We start from the raw sequence: 23,018 nt of genomic DNA on the forward strand, positions 1-23,018 counted from the left end.
CTGCTTTGCATACCTTTTATGAGCTTGGCAGGTGAAGCCCTGGTGGGTGTTATCAGGAAACATAACATTGCCATTGATCACACTGGGCAAATAGCCTCTGCTAGCTCAGAAAACCTTGAGATGTTTCCATTAGATCCCCTTGTGGAGTTGAACCTGGGGTGGACAAGACCTGTTAATCAGAAACAGCTGCCCTGCTGCCCATCTGTAATCCCAGTGACTCAGGAGGCTGAGGCAAGAGGATCACAAGTTCAAGGTCAGCCTTAGCAACTTAGCAAGACCCTGTCTCAAAATAAAAATTTAAGTGTTGTGGGGCTGGGGATTGGAGATGTAGTTCAGTGGTAGGGTGCCACTGAGTTCAATCGCCAGCACAAAAACAAAAACCAACCTAAATGTGTTCTGGAGTCATGCAGTCCTCTTTCAGCCTCCCAAGTAGCTGGGATTGTGGGCAAGCAGGCACCACAGCACCTGGCTACATTTCTGTTGTTTTAAGTCATCCAATTTGTGGTCATTTTGTTAAAGCAGCCACAGTGAAACTAATACATGATACAGCAGCAGAAGGGCTCCGTGCTGCAATTCCGTGCGTGGCCACAATGAGCGCTGTGTAAGGACCTGCCGGCGTCACTGTTGTTACCATTCTTACTAGGAACTTATTTAAGGTGCAGGGGAGGTCTGTGTGATGGCAGACTTGCCAGGGGTGGGGAGCCCCTCAACCTTCCTGGTCCCAAGTCTTGCTAGGGGTGCAGTGGGGTGGCTGCCCCAAGTCACCCTCTTCACTGAGTGCTGGCTTGGAGGAGGTGGCTGCCCTAGAAGTGGTGGCTGACTTCAGTGACGCCCGGCAGGGGTCCTCCACGTGTCCTTGCGGTGAGGAGGGGCAGGGGCTGCCCCGTGCCTGCCGCCCGCCGCGGCAGCAGCCCAGCCCTGCTTTCTGGAGCACAGCTCACAGCTGCCTCAGAAACCTGTCTGGCAACAGCATTCCTCGACACTCGGGCAGCCGGCTGTCACTCCGCAGCCTGTTGTGGTTTTGTAAGGCGCAGACGGGAACGTCAGCTGCTCCCTGGCGAGGCTGTGACTCATGCTGGCAGTTCTGAGCCCAGGTTTCCCCTGTGGCGGCCAAAACCCTTGTTTCTCTGCCCGGTTCCTGCTGAGAGACCAAAAGCAGGTCTTCCGATGCCTTCTCAAGAGGAACGGAGGGCCCAAGACACTAGAGGACCAAAGAGCTGACTCCATTTCCCGACTTCCTCTGGGGCTGGCCACCCCTTCTGGGCTGGGGTCAAGGAGCTTCGTGGCTTGGGTTTTAGGTGGGATCTCTCCACGCTCCTCAGCTCCGAATACCTGGTTTGGGTACTTTCCTTGGACTGATTACTTCCTCTTTGAGGGGTTCAGTTTTCCCCACCTATGAATGGGGATGTTTGAAGGACTTGAGCTGTAAAGAATGGGGCTCCCTCTCCCCGACATCTCAGGCGCATTCCCCAAATAACTACAGGTAGCAGATCCAGTGGCTCAGATCTGGGGGAGGAGGGTCTGGCAGCCCCTCTCCTGTGGGTGCCTGGTCATGGCCACTAGTTTACATAGAGACGAAGGAGAAAAGGAACAGGACTCCTGAACACGTCACCCCAGCTGAGGGTCAGGGATGTCAAGGTCCATCTGCAGCAGGGGAGCCTGGTGAGTCTATGGAGTTGGTCACTGACTTCAGTGATGCCCGGCAGGGGTCCTCCACGTGTCCTTGCGGGGCACAGATTTGATCCAGGCGCCAGGCACTGGGTGTGTGCCTGTGGTGGGGAGGTGGAAGGAGAGGCGTGGGGGGGGGGGGGTTGGGGGTTCTGTGGTGAGAAAGAAGAACTTGGTGAAGCCACCAACCCAGCAGCTTTGCGGTGGGGTGAGCCCTGGCGGGCAGGGCTGAGGGAGCAGACCTGTCTCCCTCTTCTGCCGGGACCCAGGTGCAGATGCTCAGCTTCCTTTCTACTCAGCAGGGCTCAGGTGTTGGTCTCGGTGCCCTGTGAGGCGTCCAGGTAGAAGAGGCGCACCAGGTGTGGCTATGGACCCCGCTAGGCTAGATTTGAGGTGATGGCAGAGAACCTTGGAAACAGCCCCTGGGGCTTCTGGGAGATGTTCAGAGGGGTCAAGGATCCTCAAACACACGGGGGCTGGTGGGCACACGGACAGGCAGGGCACTCTGTCCCTGTGACCTTGAGCTGGCAAAACAACCCAGGATCTACCCTGGCTACAAACTGCACAAATGCTGCTTCCAGTCAGTCTCCCAGGACCCCGAAACTTGGTCACAGCTTACCAGGTCAGCCTGTTTGCTGCGGGGCTCCGCCCACGGCTGGGCTGGTTGTGACAGACTCGGTTTTCTGTGGGCGAAGACAGGGCTGATGGGAGAAGCGGCAGCAGGCCACCCCCAGCTCCCCTGCCACCACTGTCTGTCAGCACCAGGCTCCAAAGACGGTACTGCCCCAACTGGGACAGGGCTACCCCTGAGCACTCTGGGGCAAGAGCAGGGCGGTGACTCTGGAACTCCTTCCTGTCCAAGCCCCTCCTACCCCATCCGTAATTCCATTTAATGGAGTCTGAGTGTCTGCTGCATGCCAGGCTTGGTGGCAGACAGAAAGAAGAGCAAATGACCATAATGGTGGGAGTGCTTTTGTTTTCTCTCCTGATACTGGGGACTGAACACAGGGGTGCTGTGCCATCCCCAGTCCTTTGTATTATTTATTTTGAGAGAGGATCTCACTATATTGTTCTGGCTGGCCTCAAACTTGTGATCCACCTGGCTCAGTCCCCCAAGTAGCTGGGATTACAGGTAATCACTGTGCCTGGGTAATGAGCTGTAAGGATTGAATGTGATCATGCACATAAAGTACGAGGTACATGGTCACTGGCACATAGCACGTGTTCAATAAATATCACCTATGTTGGACGGTGAGGTACAGAGAGGTTAACTGCCTTACCCAAAGTCACACAGCATGGGAGTCTGAATCAGGAAGATTATCATGTTCCCAACAATCGCCTATCAAGTGCTAGTGAGCTAAGGGAAGGGTAGGTGGCCCTGAGGACTTCTGACTGGGAAGTGTCAGGAAGGACCCACAGAGGCATTGGGTCTCACAAGGTGTCTAGGCTGTCGTCATTGACATAACCACAGGCACAAGGAAAGCAGGTAGGAACGTAGTGAATTCAAGGTTGTACAAGATGGTGTCCTAGGGAGGGCTAATGGAAGGAAGGCTGTGTGGGTGGACGCCTGCTGAGGAGTGACCTGTGGGACAAGGACCCCACGACCACCCAAGAGGCAGGGGTAATGACTGGCCTGGAGCCAGCCTGCCTGATGGCCTCTGAAGAGGGGGCCACTCATGGCACCACACCTCACGGCTGGGGGTGGGGCAGGTGCCCCCAAACCCCACCCAACGCCAGGGCAATCTACCCGCCTCGGCCGCCGCCCGCCTGGGCCCACCACGTGCCTCTGCCCTGGGAGCGTGGGGAGCAGTCTTCAGGCTGAGGGTCTGTGACTGCCTCGGGCTCCCTGGTCCTGTGAGGTGTCCCCCTGCCCCCCATGAGCAGTGCTGCTGCTGCTGGGAGTTCCTGGGCATGAGCAGGACCCAGAGGCTCACTGCGGAGCAGAGTGGAACCTGAGTAACTGTCACACGGGCACGTGGGGACATGTGGGTTGAAACCCCCGTCTTCAGAAGGTGGCCAGAGTCTCCAAGGGCACCCCTCGGTTCACCTTGGATGGGGCCATCGGATGCCACCTGCCCAGGAGGCGGGGGTGGGGGTGGAGGTGCCTGGGTGGACGGGCGCCTGGCTGGTGGGCTGTGTCCTGCTGGGGGAGATAGTGACAGAAAGCAGAGCCTCCACACCCTGGTGGCCCTCCTCTGTCAGTACAATGGCCCAACAGCAGGAGTGGAATGAGCCCCTGCCTCGTATTGTCCACTCTGCCCTCATTGTGGGTCCCCTGGTCAGGACAGAGGCTGGGCTGGCCTTGCCTCTGGGAGGACCCCGTCTCTGGTCCCCATGAACAGTCCCAGCTGGCGGGGCCCCTGGGGAACAGTGGGGGTTTCCTACTCATACCTTCAGGGGTGCAACTGGACAGCCCCTGGCCAGCCCGGGGTCCCCAGCCCCCAGCTGAGCAGCCCTCGCCCTGATTCCCAGGGTCTCGCCTGCTCTGGCTCCGCCCGTCTTCCCACACCGTCCCGCCATTCCTCCAGCCCCACACGCACCTGCACTTCAGTTCTGAGGAGGCCAGGGGACAGGGCCCAGGGGTGTCCACATTAACACCCTGCCGGGGCTCCAGAGTGCGGGTGGGGGCAGGGGGCTGGCTGGGGACCGGCCCTACTCCCAGAAGGCAGATCCCAAGGCCAGCCTCTGCAGGTCTCCCTCCCTCTGGCCTCCTTCCTCTCCAGAGCTTCACTTCCTCCAGGCTGCAACAGCCCACCCTGCTCAATTACCCAGCAAGGGACACCAGGTGACAGAAGAAGTCTGTCCCGGGTCACACAGCATGTTGAGGACACAGCTGCCCTGAGACATCCAGCACTCCGAGCCCCCTCCCGAGTGACTCCCTGCATAGTCATGGGCCCCCCCCAGCCCTGCTCGTAAGGCGGTACCTCAGCTTCTCCACCTTTAAAATGGGACTAACACCCGCCATACGTGATGTGACTATGAATCGAGATCAAAGGAGGAAATGCCTGTAAAGAGTCTGCCCTGCGCTTGGCACACAAATGGCCTCCAGCAGATGAAAGCTGAGTTGGACTCAATCCCTCCCTGGCGTTCAAGGCCCTGCACATTCTGGTTGTTTGGGTGGTTGGAAGTTGAACCCTCCCCTTCCCAGGAAGCCGCTGAAGCTACAGGGCTCCTCCTCACTTCTTCCCTGTCACCTGGTCAGTGAGGTGGCCAGGAGCAGGAGGCTGAGCCTTGTAAGGATGACTAAGAACCGAGGGAGGGGAGAGCCGTGGGAGGCTGGCTGATCAGCCGCGTCAAAACTTCCGTTGCTGTTTGCAAACACGGGCCACTCCCGGAGGAGGGGGCCCGGCCCAGGGGCAGTGGCGGCTGCCATGCTGCCTGGCCAAGGCGATGCTACAGCTTAAGGGCAGTGAGGGTGCCAGAGGTGGGCAGGGCGGTGGGGGCTGGGCTGTGGTTTCTAAGCACGGGGCTTCCCCTTACCTGGTGGCTCCCCTGTCCACCTCCCAGGGATTTGCTTTCCAGCAGTGACCAATTCACTTGTTGCAAGACGCCAGCATCCAACGCCAGGAGAGGTGAGAGCAGAAATAGTATGAGTAGCACTAGTGGACGGGGTCCCCCCGGGGGTTCTCAGTGTGTTGCTAGACAGCAGGGTCAGGGGAACCCACCTGGGAAGGCAGCTGGGGCCTTCAGAGCAGGCAGGACCCCACCCGGCCCCACCCCGCTGACAAACGCTCCCAGCCTGAGCATCCTGCAGCGGTGGAGCCAGACACGCCCCTCTCCTGACAGCCGTCACTCAGGCATCCCGCATGAGCCTCCCAGGAGAACCAGCCAGGGCAAGAATTCCAGATCCCAGAAAAAAGCTGTAACTTAGCACAGAAAGTGATTCTCATCGAAACGCGCGGCCAGCGACCTGTATATTTGGTTCAGCCCTTCCGAGGGCAATCGGGCGGCATGTTTAGAAAGTGAAAACAAAATGCTCCGACTCTATTCAGAAAGAGTTTATGAAATCGACAGCCCGTCTTCTCCCCGCCCCCCAGCACATGGATTTGTGTGTGTGTGGGGGGGGTGTCAATAGCGATAATTTTATAAAGTGCAAAAGTCGAAGCTCTTCACTCTGCCCTGCCTGCCTGTGGCATGGTCAGCTCGGTCAGGAAGAGTGGTTACTCAGTGGAATATTCTACAGCCACGTAAAACAGCAACTGTTCAATAGGACCCCAGTCTCAGCCTGGGGTCTGCAGAAAAGAGCAGACCTGAGAAGGAAAAAGCAATGTAGACCGTGCTCATTATGTGACAGAAAGTGAGAATAGGCACAATAGAAAATTCTTCTTTTTTTTTTTTTTCTGTACTGGGGATTGAACCCAGAGGTGCTTTACAACACAGCCACAATCCCAGCCTTTGTTTTATTTTTTAGTTTGAACAGGGGCTCTCTAAGTTGCTTAGGGCCTCACTAAATTTCTGAGGCTGACTTTGAACTTGCAATCCTCCTGCCTCAGCCTCCCAAGCTGCTCGAATGACAGGTGTGCGCTACCATGCCCAGCCGGAGTAGAACTTTCTGTCTAATCTGCTTTTCACCAACTCAGCTTGTGTTCTTGAAAATGCCTTTGGGTGCCAGATGATGAGTGTTTCAAGCTTGCTCTAGTTTATGTCGCAGAAACCCTGCTAGCCCCATGTTCATGGGAGAAACTAGGCACAGACAAAGTAGCTGAACCAGGTTCAAGCCTGCATCCACTCAGCGGACCCCAAACCCACTAATAACTATTGCTTTCCTTTTTTTTTTGGTGTGTGTGGACATGGAAATTGAACCAATAGGTACTCTACCACTAAGCTACATCCCCAGCCCTTTTATTTTTTATTTAGAGACAGGGTCTCACTAAATTCCTCATTGCCTCGCTAAGTTGCTGATACTGGCTTTGATTTTCCATCTTCCTCCCTCAGCCTCCTGAGTCGCTGGGATTACAGGTGTGCACCAACACACCTGGCAACCATAGATTCCTACTGTCTCTTTTAACTGTAGAAATGATGTCTGCCCAAGATCAGTTACCAGAAAGAAAATCTGGTCCAATGACTTTAAGTTAAGGTAGTGAGATCTGGGGACTTTTTATTTTGTTGGTTTCTAATACATTTGTGCAGAAAAACCCAACCTAGTCTTTGGTGGATGTGCTGGCACATGCCTGGAGCCCCAGCTACTCAGAAGGCTGAGGCAGGAGGATCCCTTGAGCCCAGGAGTTTGAGATCAGAGTGGGCAATATAGTGAGTCCCTGTCTAAAACAACAACCACCACCAACCAACCAACCAACTAGCCGGGGCTAGAAAGCACAGTGAGGAAGACTTTGCCTAGCTTGGGGTGGGAGTGAGGGGCTTGATTCCATCCCCAGAACTGCAGAACAAAGAAAACCCAGATGGGGAGACATGAATGAGAAATAGGGACGCGTGGAAAAGATGTCTTGGATTAGAACTGGCAGAGGACAGCGTTAGGAACAGGGAGAAGCCGCACAGCATCCAGCGCCGAGCCAGACGGCTTGGGACGTCCGGGAAGATTGAGTGGGTGCGGGGGCGAGGAGGGGGCGGGGCAGGCCGGGTGGGGCGGGGCTTATCTGGCTGTGCTGCTCCCGCGGCCATTCTTGCTAAATCTTTTTATTACCTTGTGCTTAAATACATTATCTCCCGCATGTTTGCATTCCTTGCATTTTTTAGACTACAGGAAATGATAAAGGGGGGGAAAAAGCTCTGTTTGCTTTCCACCTTGGGGTGCCTAGGGAGGGAATCTCTGCCAAATTCCTCCACCCGGTGTGAATAGGTTTTGGGTTCCCCTCATCTGAGAGTAGGGGCAGCTCTGTTAAGGCCAGTCCCTGGGGAAAAGCAGAAAGGCAGTCACTGTCTGGTGCAAGGTGGTTTGATTGGGGGAGGATCGCTTTGGCTCCCTGCAGGAACCTCTGAAAATAGAAGAATAGTTTCCAGTCAATATAGCTTTTAGAAAGGAGGGAACTTGGAGCAGGAAGGGGACAGGGAAGAGAAAGATGAAAAGTGTAATTTGCTCTAATAGTGGAGTCCCCAGTGCCTGTGGGAGCAGAGTCTGCAGCAGGCAAGGGCTGGAGGAATTTGTGGTCCAGTCAAGAGTCCTCCAAGACCCTTGCCCCTTCATGGCCTCAGGGCTTCCTGGAAGCTAGCAGGTGTGAGGTTAGTACAATCCTCCAAATATGCTGGTGAGGGCAAAGCTGGCAGTCAAACTTAGTGCTTGCGAAGCTGAGTGCACATGGCCCTGACCTCCACTGGGGTCTTCTCCAGCTCTTCCTCTGGTGTTTTCTTTCCCTTTCTTTCTTTCTTTCTTTCTTTCTTTCTTTCTTTCTTTCTTTCTTTCTTTCTTTCTTTTCTTTCTTTCTTTCATTGTAAACAAATGGAATACATGTTGTTTCTCTGTTTGTACATGGAGTAAAGGCATACCATTTGTGAAATCATAAATTTACACAGGATAATGTTCCTCTGGTGTTTCTGATGGACAGTTCAGGGTATTGGAAGACACAGGTTCTAACTAGCAGTTGATGGAGTCAGGATTACTTGATAGGGACTTTGTGTGTGTGTGTGTGCTGGGGATTGAACCTAGGAGCACTTTATCACTGAGCTACATTTCCATTTTTATTTTTTTTTAATTTGGAGACAAGGAGCTTGGTAAGTTACTGAGGTTAACCTTGAACTTGTGATCCTCTTGCCTCAGCCTCCCAAGTTGCAGGAATTATTGACAGTGCAACTGCCATCTGGCCCTTCGTATGGGACTCTTAACTACAGAATGATCTCTCACTTCAAGAAACTGTCAGCTGGACACAGTGGCATAGGGCTATAGTCCAAGTTAATTGAGAGGCTGAAGTAGAAGGATTGCTTAAGTCCAGGAGTTAGAGGCCAGCCTCAGCAACAAAGGGAGACCCATCTCCAAGAAAAAAAATAAATTCTCACTCAGGATCGTGAGAGGATAAGCACTTTTTGTAGCCCTAGGGTGTTCCTAACTGACCACACTGAAATAATTGCCTAAGGACCCTCTCCCTTCCTTTTGGTAGAAAGCATCGTTAGTTCACGTGGGAAATAAAGTCTGTTTTTATCTGTTTCTTGCATCCTGTTTGCCTCTAAACTCTACATGAGTAGGGTATATTCAGTGGCATGCATGTGACACTGCCCTGTGCTCTGGTTTTCCCTGTCCATGTCAGGAAAGGACCCTGCTGAAGGAGGGGATGGTGTGCATGGGAAAAGGCCACCGCACTGCTGGGTGGAGGGTCAAGGATGCTCACTAGTCTCTAGGCTTCCAGAAACTTGAAAGACAGGCTGGGATTGGTCAGATAAAGGTGAGTGGAGGCAGGTGCAAGCAGGTGAAGGTGAGAGGCCTTCTGGGCAGGGAGGAAAGCTCTTGCCAAAGCCTGGGGGTGATCGGATCTTAAGTGAAATTGTTAAAACTGGAAAGTCATGTTCATCTTATCTGTGCTGGACTCCAGGTTGCTATGAGGAGCAGATCAAACACAGTCTGGTTTTCCATTCCCCTTCTTGCTTCTCTCTGGGGAAAGGAGCTCTCTGGCCCTTGGCCACTTCTCTGATGGATATGTGGACGTGGAGGGTTTCAGGCCCTTTGAACGCAAAGATGGCACTGCTGACTGCACCCGGAGAACAGGGCAGACGAGGGTATGCAGCGTTCTGGCCACTGCCTTTGTCCTCCCCTCCCTGAGACAGCAATGCCTCCAGCAGAAGGTGGGCGGGCAGGAAGGGTCAAGGCCAAAGCCACTGGGCTCCATCCCGGCCCCAAACTGGGTATTCTTCAATTCTAACAATCATCTAACAATTAGTGTTTACATTTTAAACCAGAGTTTTGCTAAAATTTCAAAAATGCCTCCATTTGAAAATGGTAATGGCTCCATTTTCTTCTTTCCTTCTGGTGCTTTGATCTTAAGTTCTATGTACACGTGAGCTCCCAGGGTTGTCACTCAGCTCTGACACACACTGAATGAACTTTCTCAGGCTCAGTTTCCTCTCTTGAAAAAATAGGGATCCATTGGTGCCCACCTCATAGGGTGAACAGGGTTAAATAGGATCTTGTTTATAAAAAGTTTAGCACCAGGTACAGTGTTTAACTTTGAATAAATGGTATCTATTATGTGCACAGAATAAAAAAATGCTGTAGTGAAGCATGGGCAGCATTTAAGTCCAACTGGTGGGATTACAGTTACAATGAACATCTATTACTTTTGTAATCAGAGAAGAAAAGAACAATAAATGTTATTAATTTAAAAATCTTTGTCCTTTTGTTAGAAGGAACCTACAGTTAATGTCAGTTACCAATCCTCAAGTAAGATGAGGCCTGGTTTTATTCTGAAACTTTAAAGACAGACTCCTCCAACCATCCCAATCAACTAGAGAGGTAGTTGGTCAGAAATCTGAAGAAGTTTCTCCTTCACCCAACCTTGCAGTCCCACCGACTGCCGCTGTCTGCCGCTCAGAGAATGCCACTGTGAAAACAAGGTCCTCCCTCCCACCAGGAAGGCTCTCCCAGTTCTTAGCTGGAAATCCAACTCTGCAAGGAACGATTCCAGGACAGTGACAATTACCCTCTAGCAGGACTTCACTCAGGAATCTTGGAAAATAAAACATGCACTAGCCTTGTTCCAGCTGGGGGATTGCAACTGTCCTGGCTTGGCATCCAGGACGCCCTGAGGCCCAGGCCCTTGGCTCTGTCTCCGGTCCAGATTCTTGACTGCCAGCCCAGTGCCTGGGCAGCAGCAGGAGACAGACCCAACGGAGCTGCATGGCCACCTCCAGGGCTGGCCTGCTCCTCCTGGGCCATCCCCCTACCCACCCTCCTCGGGTTATCTGCCTGCATCGGCCTGCACTGGGCTGGCTTCTGAGCTAAGTCTTTCTCCTCCTTCCGCACCCCGGAGGGGCATACTGCTGCTGACTCTGGAATAAAATGCAGCCTCTGTTCCCGAGACAAAGAACAGAGTGGCTTCTCTGGGTCAGCTGTCTCCCTTAGCTGGCAGGCTCCCTGCTCTCCCCCATGCCTCTTCTGAGGCTCCCAGGTGTTTTCACTGGATCTTAAAGGTATGGTTTACAGGGGAAAAACCCCAAGCGGTTTCCCTGTTCCTGAAAGATGTTCCTTGCTGGGATGGGGCAAGCAGGAGCTGGGGCTGGGAAGGAAGCCTGCCTTGGCTGGGTGCTAGACTGGTGAGAGCTTGTACTAGTGTTGCACAGCAGTGTGAGTGTGTGTGTGTGTCCATGTGCAGTTTCCTGAGCAAGTGCGCCTGTGTGCTAGAATGGGAAGAAAACCTCTAGAGTGTGTGAGAAACAAAGCGTACTGGAGTACTAGCTACAGTGGGAGAAAGTTTTGTACTGATTTTGAAGCCGTGTGTACTAGTGTGAGTGTAACATTGTTACAAACGCACCAGAGAAGGTGGGAATGCCCGGGGAAGCAGAGGTGTTGCAGTGGTGTTGCGGTGCACTGGGCGTGAGGGCACGTGGGCAGGCATGAGTTGGTAATAGAGGGCACCAGCACGTGTGCCGGTATGTATGCACCAGCGGGTGCGTGTGCGTGTGCGTGTGCGTGTGCGTGTGTGTGTGTGTGTGTGTGTGTATGTGAGCCCCAGTCTTGAGTGAGTGCGCGCGCACCACCGGCACCCCCCCACCAGTCAGAGCAGGTTGCCATGGGAACGCGCCGCTGCTCGAGTTAATCATTTCCTGTGGAAAGTGTGCGGGAGGGGCGGGCACGGGGCGGGCCGAGCCGAGGAGGCGGTGGCGTGGAGCTGCCTCCCGCCGGCTGGCCGTGCCGGGCCGAGCCCCGGGCGCTGCGGCGACACCGGGATCCTGCCTTCGCCAGGCCGGTGAGTCGGGGCTCCGGCGGGCTGAGCAATCGGGCTCCACCCAGCCCACCAATAGGGGCGTAGCAGCGGCTGATTCTGCCCGCTGGACCCTTCGGCCAGGACCTGGTGGGGCGCGGGGAGGACCGGGCTCCGAGACCTAGCTGTACATGGGGTTCCCCAGCAGAGCACCTTGCTCCGGGGGAATGGGGGTGGCATGTCCCCTGGGATCGGAGCAGCTTGGGGACCCTGTTCAGATTGCAACTGCGAGAAAGAGCACATACCTGCCTGGGAGCCGCTTGTCAATTAGCACCGCCCCCTCCCCTGCAGGGATCCCCCGCACCCCCTGGACACCCTGGAAAGCTGCCGTTTAGGTCCCTCCCACCACGTCCTCTGGACATTTCGCTTTCTCCCTGGCAGGCCGAGGGTGGGGTGCGCCAGCCCCGAGGCGAGGTTAGGAAGCAGGGCCTGGGCAGTGTCCTCTCAACAGTAGGAATTGGGCCGTTGACAGCTGCAGCCCGGGAATCACAGCAGGGAGGGAGAGCCCAGAAGCCGCCCCCTGCAACCCCATGCGAGTTAGAGCCGGAACCCAACTCGGCTGGCAGGGAAGGGGCCTGGTCCCGGGAGATTTTAAAGAGGAAGCTGTATGTAAATTCTCGAGTACCATTTGTCATCCCGACCCCACAAAACATCTGTCTCAAGGTTGAGGGTTGTGACCACAAGCCTGCCTTTCACCTTCCCTGGCTTTTTCTCAGCCCTCGGCTAGGTGAGTACTGGTCCTTGGTGGGGCTATTCCTTCTGCCCTTGACAAAGTAGCCATCTCCTTGGCCAGGCAGAGTCATTTGCTAGGAATGCAGCCTCAGAATGGGGCTCTGGATTCGCAGTGATTGGACTACAGGGACACGGGGTGGTGAGTTCTGCTGCCTGTAATGGCACCGGGGAGCAGAGGCTTTGAAATCTGGATTGCCCTGGAAAACCCAGGATGTTTGATGTTGTGCAGGGGAAGTCCCAGCTCCTGTCCAACCCTCCCACCCCCCACTCTCCCAGGGGAACAAGCTCTTCCCAGCAGCAGTCTGGCATGGGGGGGAGGCTGTTAAGTCCGTCCCTCAAACTTTGTCCCTGGTCTAGGGCAGTGGGAACGGCTGCAGTTCGTGTCCTGGCCCAAACCAAGAGGCAGATGCCCTCTCTACCAACCAGGCTCTTTGCATTCACCCACCACGGGAGCAAAGTCACTGAAAAATGAACGTTTTGAGCTCTTTGTAGATGCTAGCATTGTTCTGCATACTGCATACATGTGCATTGTCTAATCTTTGGATCAACCTTAGAAGGTGGAGTTGCTCCCATTTTACAGATGGCGATAACGAGGCACAGAGAAGCAAAGTAATTCTTCAAAGGTCACAAGTCTACAAAGTGACAGAGCCAAGTTCTGAACCAGTCCCACTTCCCTAACCCATGAATCTTAGGTCCATAGAGGTCCCAGGACACAGGTTGGGTATCAGAGGCTTATGCACTGAGCAGAGAGAGTATAGAACCTCTTTCTTGGCCTGGAACCTGAGCTTGCTTGGGATTCCTTGATACATTTGACCTTCACATCCCTCCAGCTGCTAAATTGGGCTGCTTTTTCCTTTTGGGGATCAGCACACACCCTTCCTCTTTCTTCCCGACATCTTCCTGGCAGCCACTCCAACTTCCCTTCCTGATAGCACAGAAAAATGGTCTCCTCCCACCCTGTGCCCTGGACCTGGCTGATCTCCCTCAAAGCCTCCTCTCTCAATCGTGGAGTCAGCCCTCAGTGCAGGGCACCATCTTACCTTGCCAGGAGCTGGCACACAGGTGGACCTGTCTCTCCTTCCTTGCCCCTGGTGGCGGGGTTGAGTTTTGCCCAGCTCTGTCTCACATGGCCCAGAGAAGGGGCCGGGTGTCTGCGGCCTTTCGTTCTGCCACTCCCTGCTGGTTCATTTCAGCTCCTGGGTAGTGCTGGACCATGTATTTGGAGTAGGCTCTGCCCCGTCCTTTGGCCACATTCCTGTCCCCTTCCAGTGCGAAGCACCCAGGAGCAGCCTCCTCTAAGCTGCCTTCCTCAGTCAAGGAAGGAAACCACGATGCTCTGCTTGCAGGTTTCAGCTCTGCAACCTCAGAGACCAAAACTTCAGGCCTCCCGCCCTGGACTTTTCCCCGCTCCCTCAATACTTCATTTGCTCCTGCACCTCTGTCTACCCAGCAGTGCCGACTCCCCTGTTCTAAATTCCTCTCCCTCCCCTCCTCCCCAGACTTCCCCAAGGAGAATGGAGGAGCTGCTTCCTCTGGCCCCCAACCCTCTCCCGGACCTTCCTGATTTCCCTCTGCCCTGGTCTGGTGATCTCTCTTAAAGGACCCCCCATCTTTCTTCCACCTCGACATCGCCACCTGACTGTCCTTTCCTTCTCACTCGCTCTCTACTGAAGATTCTGGACGTGCCTGGCATCCCTGACACCTCTCTGATTTTCCTTCTTCACCAGCTTCCCTTCCCGCCCCTGGACGGAGCCCTGTCCTCGCCTAGTTACCTCTTCTCTTGCTCAACCCTTGGTGATTGTACCCTTACCTCTGGCAGCCGTGGCCTTTTGCTCTGGGTCTTGCTGCCTGCCCTGACCTCTCTTCCAAGCTTCAGTCGGAGTGTTTGGGGTGTTCGTTTCAGGGTGTTCATCCAGGAAGCCACGGTGAGCTCCTGGTGTGGGCGCAGCTCAGGCCCCATGCTGTGGGGCCACAAAGGTGGATGTGTCCTGAGCCCCGTCCTCATGGGGGGTGAAAGTGGGTCAGGCAGTGGACCCCGTTCAAGCAGATGTCTTTGCTACCTGGCAGGAAATGGTGACCAGAGTGAGGGATGGGGAAAGTGGCCCACAGCACTGGTAGCTCCATAGGCAGTCCCTTGGGTGTCCCTAATTTAGTATTAAAACCAAAACCAAACCCCATATCATCTCTCCAAGCAGACTTTGTGGCTTAGCTGAATCTGGGACTGTAGCTCAATCAGTTTAAATGTCCTCAAGGCTGCTCTGCACACAGTAGGTGCTCAATAAAGCAGTGACTGCATTAGATGTGGTGGTGCACACCTGCAATTCCAGTGACTTGGGAGGCTGAGGCAGGATGATTGCAAGTTCAAGACCAGCCTCGTAATTCATTAAGACCCTGTCTCAAAAAATAAAAAGGGCTGGGGAAATAGATCAGTGGTGGAGTGCCCCTGGTCCGTTCCCAGTTCTGGGGGGGTAGGGGATGAAAGTAGTGAATGTTTGAACTCTGTTCTGCTCTGTTTGTTCAGTTCTGTCCTGGCCAGAGCTCCCCGCCCCACCTCTGTTTCCCACACCACCTCGTGCCTGGCACTACTTCCAGCCTCCCTGTATCTTCTCACACCATGAGTATTTATTGAAGTGTTTATCTCCCTTCTGTTGGAAAGCTTTGAGGTCATGTCTCCCCTGATCAAAGAGTACTCCTGATAGGAAGTCCATGGGAAGCTGCCTGTGACCCTTCACACATCGTAGGCACTCAGTAAATAATTATTAAATGGAGGGGCTGGGGCTGGGGCTCAGTAGAACGCTTGCCGGGCACATGGGAGGCACTGGGTTTGATCATCAGCACCACATAAAAATAAATAAATAAAGATATTTTGTCCATTTACAACTATAAAACATTAAAAATTTTTTATTAAATGGAGAATAAATGGATGTTGGTATCTCAACACCTGGCAGCGTGCTGCCATGCCCTTGGTTCAGAGGAAGGCTACTGGGGTGTAGGGCTGAGTGGATGGTGAATTGCCATATATAAACCGGGCTGGCCAGTCCCTGCTCTTCTGAGCCCCTCCTCAGTGAAATGCTAACGTTCAGAGCATTAGGCACCAGGCACAGGTGTGAGGCAGAGGAGCCTGAAGGCTAAAGGTTAAGCCTGTGGCTGATCATGATTAGAAAATGAGAAGTCTCCAAGAAAAAGGGCGAGACTTACCAGGATGCTGCCAGCTCCCTGCACTTCCTCCACCCGGAGCGTGCCGGGCCATGCCTTCCTGCAGCCAGGCTCCAGGGAAGAGAGGCTCAGTTGTGGGGTCTCCTCGGAGGGCCATAGACACACCTGAGCACTCCTTGCCCACTTCTGGGCCTCCCTATTCGGGAACAAGCACCCCCAAAAGAGAGAGAGACTCCATTCCTTCCTGCGAGCCCAGGGTCCTTGGGGGATGTTGCCACCCAGGCTGCTCTGGGTGACAGGTGACCCAGCACAGCCCGTGGCAGACGGCCAGGGTGCTCCCGGCCCTCCTCAAGCTCTCTTCCCGTGTTCTCTCTGCAGGCTGCCCGGCACCCAGAGGAGGCTGCTGAGCCCCGGGCCATGGTCCCCTCTCGCAGGACGTGGAACCTGGGAGCCACGCCCTCACTGCGGGGCCTGTGGAGAGTGGGCCGGGCCCGGGAGCCCGAGCCTGGGATGGCTCGCCCCGCCCCAGCCGCAGCCAGCCCCGCCGCCCGCCCTTTCCCACACACCGGCCCGGGGAGGTTGAGAACTGGTGAGTCCGCATTTTTAAAATGCCTCTTTATTTCCCTTCCTTCCTCCAGATACCAGAGATGAGACTGAGGTTTCTCGCCGGTTCCTAACCTCAGTCGGAGCTGTCAGGTAATTACAGGGTACCGGCGAGCCGGGCGTGGAGCGCGCTCTCGGCTCCTTCCTGCGCCCCTGCCTGGAAGCAGGCGGCTCGGAAGCGGGCTGACCCTGACCGGCCCGAGAGCAGGGGATCAACCCCGTTCCTGCTCACCGAGCCAGGTCGGGGCTCTGTGATCTGCTGGTGGCTTGCCGGGGGGGCTCGCTCAAGTCTCTGCCAGAGGCTGGTAAACAAGGTAGGTGAAGCGACTGCTTTGCCGGCGCTGACACTTGATCCCGCCGGGGCTCGCCCGTCCAGGGCAGGAGGAGTGGATCGAGGCGGCTCCCGAGTGTGGCTGGCGGGGTTTGGGTGCTCTGCGCTCAACTTAAGGTCCACAGTGGCCTTTGTAGAGACCCTGACAGCAGGTGCATGGTGACGGGGTCCTGGGCTCTGGGCCCCTGTGGCCCCCAGGGGAGCTGTCAGAGCCAGCTTGTCTTTCTGGGTCATGTCCCCTGGTGCAGGAACATCAGGAGTGAGCAGCTACTCTGATTCCAGGTAGGGGCTGAATTGTCAGGGCAGGGGAGCTGCCCATGACCCTTCTCCCAGCTACTGTGTGGGCAGATGGCCCAGGGAGTGTGGGAGCCAGGGTTGTACAGGTGAGGTGCTTTCAGGGAGGGATTTGCTGTCTATCACTTCTGACTCACAGGGAAAGGGGCTTAGTTTGCCAGTTTGTCCCTCTGAGCCATTAGGTCCAAACCTCTCAGTGTTCAGAAGGGGAAACTGAGGCCCAGAGAGGGCAGACTCCTGCCCACCCCCCACCATCATGTTTGTGTAGTCAGGGACAGCCAGAGTGATTCCTTCCAAGGTCTCCCCGAGTCTGTGGGTGCCTGGGGCTGGCTGCTCCCCAGCACCCAAGCCAGGCTGGGATGACCCGGGGGGGCCTCCCCGAAAAGCTGGGGCTTGCTTGTCAGGTAGATTTGGTTGTCTGGAAAGGGTAGGGGATGCTGTCCACCCCGTGAGGTTGTCCTCTGGATTATAAATGTAATAGGAACAAGTATGACTTTTCTGGTTAAAAAAAGAAAGAAAACAAAACATTTTCCCTTGGGAAACTTAAGGGAAAAAAAAAACCACAGAAAAATATAAAAGAAGAAAATAAGTTGCTGGGCATGGTGGTGACTGCTTGTAACCTCAGCTATTCAAGAGGCCAAGGCAAGAGGATCGAAAGTTCAAAGCCAGCCTGGGCAACTTAGCGAGACCCTGTCTCAAGATAAAAAGGGGATGTAGCTCAGGGGTAAATCACCTCTGGGTTCTACCCCCAGTACTACCAAAGGAAAAAAAAGTCAGTTGGCATTATATATAGCTTCAGTGGTATGTGCACACATGCAAGGTGTTTGAAATAAGCCTTACAACCGCCAGACTTTTACCACTTAAAAATTTAAGACAAAAGTCAAACAAAATCCTAGGTGTGAAATGCAGGCACAGTGACTGCCACTGGGCAGGGTCTCAGCCAACTGTCTGCTCCTTGGCCCTCTGAGCCCCAATCCCCACCACCGGCTCTGGCCCTGCAAGGGCTGACAGTGGCGGGCTGGTTAACATATGGGACTTGAGTACTGGCTCCACATGACTCTGGGCATGTTCTTAACCCTCTGGCTCCCCATCCCCTTGGGTGATTGTGAGGAGCTGCCAGCAATTGCAACCCCAGCAGGCTGTATTTGGGGCACTTTCTGTGTGCTGGGCGCTTGGGGGTATTTTTTGTGGCTCATCCCATTTGATCCTCATCAAGGGCAATGAGGTTGGTATGTTATCCCCATTTAATGGCAGGCAAACTGAGGATCAAGAAGGCCTTCAAGGCTTGAAAAGCACGTAGCCCCGTGGCTGGTGCTCAGGGTGTGATTTCGTCCTTGGGCCGTGGCTCAGCGCTTTGCCCAGTGAGGCATGGCCCCTTTCCCATACCGCCCTGCCCCACAGCAGCCCCAGGCAGTGAGGCTGTGTGTCAGAGGCCCACGGAATGAGCTTTAACTGGTCCCAAATATGCTTTTGGAGACTGCAGGAAGCAGGCCACCCAGGATGGGTTTGGTCTCAATGAAGGCAGGGGAGAAATTGCCACCTAGAGGCAGCCTGGGTAATAAAGCTGAGGCCCGAGGTGCACCTCACAGGACGGCAAACTCTGGCCTCCTTCTGCCGCTGTCTGTAGAGGTGCTGGTGAGCAATGTGTCCCATGAGCCACTGTGGGGAGAGAGGGGCCCTGCCGGGACTTTGGGTGCCCTCCAGCAGAGAATCTTGGTGGCTTTTGTTAAGAAAGTTGCTCAGCCCCTGCCGGTGCCAAACCTTTGCTCTGCACAGGGCAGGCGCGTGAGGGCACGTGAGTCCCTTCGGGCCACACCTGAGCCAGCTGGGGAGAGTGCACAATCCCAGCCCAGCTGAGGCCCTGGCCAGGGGTCCGTGGCCAGTGGCCCGAGCGTCTCACCTGTCTCTCTGTCCTGGGACAGGGCGTGGAAGAGATATCCTGGTTGGCAGCGACGAGGACTCCAGCGCCCGAGTAGCCGCTCGCCCAGCCCTAGCCCGGTGCCGAGCCCTCAGTGTGGACTGGGCGGGCCCCGGGAGTCCCCACAGGCTCTACCTGACCGTGCAGGTAAGCCCTGGGGCCTTCACAAGGCGAGGGGTTGAGCAGGCTGGCTGTGTGTCGGCCTCTGAGCGCCCGCGAGGTCTCCCCGACAGGCTGCTGGGAGGGCAGGGAACTGCCTGGTGCCTCTGCCGTGCTCCTCGCAGCCCCCTGCAGCCCCCCCAGCCGAGCACCTGCCTGGTGGAGCAGTTTGCTTTCTAAGTGATCTCAGGGGGGATCACACAGGAGGCAGGCAACAGAAGCTTTTCAGCCACCTGTGGCTGAGGTGTTGAAGTGGGCAGTGTGGGACCTTTGTGGGAGGAGGCCTTGGGAAAACAGGCCCGTTTGGGGTGACACATGAGCCCCCGAGTGGCAGTGCTTGTGTGTCCTTCCTTCCAAGTGAGAATCCCAACCCAGACTGGGGCTTTGGCAAAACTTGACTTCTATTCCCTTGCTGTTATCACTGACTTTAAAAGGCAATTTTACACATGTGTGTGTGTGGTTGTAGAGATGATGCATAAAGAGTATAGTAATAGCTATTCATCAAGCACTGTTACTACAGAGGCATTATATGTTCTATCAGTTCTCGTAATCCCCTAGCTATCTTCGAGACCATTACTGTTTTATAGATAAGGATAGGGAGGTACAGAGAGGGTATGTAATTTGCTGCTGGTCACACAGCAGGCTGGGGTCTCAACCACGGAACCCAACTGACTTTATAGCACAGGGCATGCAGGATTCACACTGTGCGTCGATACAGTACCCAGAAGCTGAAGGCCTCTTGTGGTCATCTGTGAAAAATCCACCCCAAAGTGGTGTTTAGCCATTTATCTTTCACATATAACCACTTAGTTATTGTTCATGATTTTTAACATTTTTACATATTCTTTTTTATTTTAATTTTTAAATTTGAGACAGGGTCTTGCTAGGCTGACCTCAAAACTTAACAATGCTTCTGCCTCAGTCTCCCAGGCTGCTGGGATCACAGGCATGCACCACCACAGGGGGCTTACATATTATTCTGTGACTAGTTCTTTCCCTGGTGGTGATCTCTTTACACATGCTGGTATGTAGAGAACTACTTCGCTCTTTTAAACTACTGCATGCTATTCTGCTCGGAATTTTATCATAAATTATTACTGGGCTGGGGATGCAGCTTATGATAGAGTGCTCGCCTAGCATGCTTGAGGCCCTGGGTTTGATCTCCAGTACCACAAAAAAAAAAAAAAAAAAAAAGATTCTCTGCTGTTGTTTCTAACTGCAGACTGCAGGGCTACTTAGACATTTGTGCAGCTATAGCTTTGACTATTTTCAGGGTAGCCTGGGTGCTGCCATCTTTAACCACTGAAGTGCGGACCATGTGCCAGCACGTGCTAGGTGCAGGGACACAGGGAGGCCCCAGGCACCAGATCATGATGGATGCAAGCCGGGCAAGGGCCTTAAATGCAGGGGCAGAGGATGAATAGCAGGATCTCCCTCAGGAAGGCTGTGCCTGGGAGGGCTGTGTCCCCGAACGCCGCACATACGGATTCCGCCCTTTGCAGAAGCCCACTGTGTGGAGCCTTGCTGGAGTGGGCGGTCAGGCTGGGGCGTGGGAACACAAGTGCCCTCGTAGCGCACCCTCCAGACCTAAGTCCTGTGGCCAGGACTGGGGCGCATGGCCCAAACCCCCGCTGGGTAGGGCCGGGGTTGGTGTTCCTTCAGGGACAGTCCCCTGTGTCGTGGTGCTTCTCCGCCCTTCTCATGTGGTTCATCTGAAAACGGAACCACACGGTCCTTCTTTTATCTGTGGAGTCCGCCCAGAGGGCAGGCCCAGGAGAGAGCCTTGAAGAGACCAGAGAGCCTCTCTGCTCTGCCTCGGGCCACTGGTGGTTAAAGCCGGAGGCTGTGGTCAGGAACACGCAGCCTCAAGTTGGGTGGTGGCTCTATTCTGAGCCTTGATTATGGGTGTTGGGCTGAGGGCTCAGCCGAGTCCTGGGGTCAGCAGATCCGTGGATCTCAGAAGCTGCCGCCAGCAACCAGCTTCCACCTTCTCATGCTTCTGCCCTCCGCCCGGCGCCCCAGCCCTGTTCAATTTATAGGTGCCACGGGGTCATGGACGTGGGACGTGAGTGGGTCCCAAGCACAGTGAAGTGACCCATAGCTTAGTGACCTCCAGCCTCTGCACCAGCAGCTCCAACCCGAGCACTGCCCGCCCGGCTGCAGAGATTCCTGCCCCCTCCCCCGCCCGCGTCTGCCCTTCCTGTGCGTGGCCAGCAGGCCAGAACGCCAGAAATAGTGTGACCTTTGCTCTGGTCGGCAAATGGAAACTTCCAGCTGCTGCCATTGCCTCCACTGCCGACAAGCTTGCTTGCGATGGTGTGGCAGTTGGTCCGAGGGTGGGGACAGGGTCGGGTGGAGGGGTGGGCGGCAAACCAGGGGCCTGTCGAGACCGCTTCTCCCCTCTTTGCAATTCTTTCCATTGGATTTTTGGTGAGCAAAACGTAAAGAAGGTGAGGATCCCAGGAGGCACCTCCTGATCACAGCTACCTGGCGCTGCGCTCTCACTGTGTGCCGGGCACTTGGTGATCACTTGGCTTGGCATGCGGCTCCAGGAAGCCACTGTGTTACCACTTCTAACTCAAGAAGGAGGGAAACGCAGCTTCCGGAAGGTCAGGAACCTGTCCACGGCCTCGCGGCAGCGTGCAGGTGACAGGCTGCCCACCTGGACTCGCGCACTGCACGTTGCTTTAAAAAACGTGACACTGGTGTCTTTGCTTCAGAGAGAGAGAGGGTGCAAGGACGCAGGAAGACTTGCCCGTGACCTCTGTCCCCAGGTACCTCCACGGACGTTAAAAAAACAAACCAACTCAGTAGGCGTTTATAGGGTGAACGGTTCAGATGCCAGAAGAGTTCGGAGTCAAGTGGAAGGCCGCCCCTCCTCTCCTCCCTTCCTGTTGTGACGTTTCTTTTTGTTCCCCCAAAAGTTTACACACCGTTTGTTTCGGCCTGGTCGCTACACCGGGCCTCTACCCCGACCAGGCACAGAGAGCCGACATCTGGATATTTCTCCAGGCTTTTTTCTCTACCTGTTGTGTGTCCCTGATCACAGGTCACACAGGGTTCTGCCGCTTGTCTGGCATCTTTCTGGTTGAGAAGCGGGCATTTGATTCTGCACCCCCACACCTGTCCACTGGTGGGCTCTGTCCCAGCTTCCTGGCCTCAGGCTCTCCTGGACCAGCAGTGAGGTCCTGTGATAGCCGCGTGGGGCTGGGGAGTGAGGAGGCCCTTCCCCTGCTCTGATGGCCCCTGTGCGACCTCCTCGGCCTGGGGGTGCCGTCTGCAGTGACGGCAGCCGCCGGCATGGCGGGGCGCGTTGCCCTGGGTTGACATGTGCGGCGGGGCTGCGCAGTTGCCTGTGAACGTGACTTTGTGGGCTGGACGTGAGCAGGCTGTGGGCTGCTGACGGACGCCCCTGGAGCCTGCCCGTGGGAGCCGGGCTTCACCCGAGCGCTTCAGGTGCCCAGAGCCTTCTTTGCGGGCACTGAGGCCTGGCTGCTGCAGAGCCAGAGGACGGACTGCCACTGTCTTGCTTGGCATCTGGGCGCGTTCTCTTGCAGACTCCAGTGCTCCTGGTCCCCGCTGCACGGCCAGGGCTCAGACCCGCGGGCCCCGGGCCCGACCAGCTCCAGGAACGCTCTCTCTCCTAGCTCAGGTCCCTCCACAGTGCGGTCCCCTTCACGTGAGGATTCTGGTTGTGTCTTGGCAGCAGGCCCTGCAGAACAAGGGGTGCGAGAGCCAGAGTCAGGGGACGAAAGAAGACAAGCTCCTGAAGAGGCCGGCGCCGGCCCCCAGGAGGGACCGGGAGGCCCTGGAAGCTGGTGGCACCATGAATGTAGAGAAAACAGGTAAAGGAGGTCCGCCCGTGGAGCAGGAGCACCTGGCCAAGCCAGTGGCAGGGAGGCTGCATGGAGGCCCAGCTGCCCCGCCCTGCCCTCCCGGCTGCGGTGGCCCATCCACCTGACGTGGAACTCTGAGACCCAGGAACAGTGTCCTGTTATCCTTTCTGTCACCACCCTCCTCCTAGAGCCACCAGTGATAAGAGGCCTTGGCCAGTGGGGGCCGAGTTGAATTTCCCAGCGTCTGGGGGGCCTTCTCCCTTCCCTCGCTCCCTGGGCCCCGGGGTCTCAGGCTCCTAGGACAGAGCTCTGATTCTGCTGCCTCCAGGTGGAGGAAAAGGAGCTGGTGGAGTCCCGCCATGGCTCTTGGAAGCCGGTTCTGGAACCTCACGCAGGCACCCCCCGCCTTGTAGCCTCCGGGCTGGTGCTGGGGTTTCCAGCAGCAAGCCAGAGCCCAG

The 23,018-nt window shown here is 55.4% G+C and overlaps 1 protein-coding gene across 9 annotated transcripts in view; it reads left to right on the forward strand.

Moving 5' to 3' along the window:
- The window catches only part of Kifc3 (kinesin family member C3), a 64,694-nt gene that overhangs the window by 18,271 nt on the left and 23,405 nt on the right, over positions 1–23,018 (forward strand). The window contains exons 1-4 of one of the 9 annotated variants that reach the window (XM_047527327.1): positions 10,721–10,740; positions 15,798–16,008; positions 18,570–18,712; positions 22,431–22,569. In XM_047527327.1, coding sequence (XP_047383283.1) covers positions 15,837–16,008; positions 18,570–18,712; positions 22,431–22,569 — 454 coding nt within the window. In that variant the 5' untranslated portion in view covers positions 10,721–10,740; positions 15,798–15,836. Of the gene's footprint in view, positions 1–10,720; positions 10,741–11,387; positions 11,517–12,240; positions 12,259–15,797; positions 16,009–16,046; positions 16,116–16,167; positions 16,337–18,569; positions 18,713–22,430; positions 22,570–23,018 lie in introns of those variants that run through there. The other 8 variants (XM_047527325.1, XM_047527328.1, XM_047527324.1 and 5 more) reach the window with 8 other exon arrangements.

This window comes from Sciurus carolinensis, chromosome 16, assembly GCF_902686445.1.
Source record: "Sciurus carolinensis chromosome 16, mSciCar1.2, whole genome shotgun sequence".
Classification (NCBI taxonomy): Eukaryota; Metazoa; Chordata; class Mammalia; order Rodentia; family Sciuridae; genus Sciurus; species Sciurus carolinensis.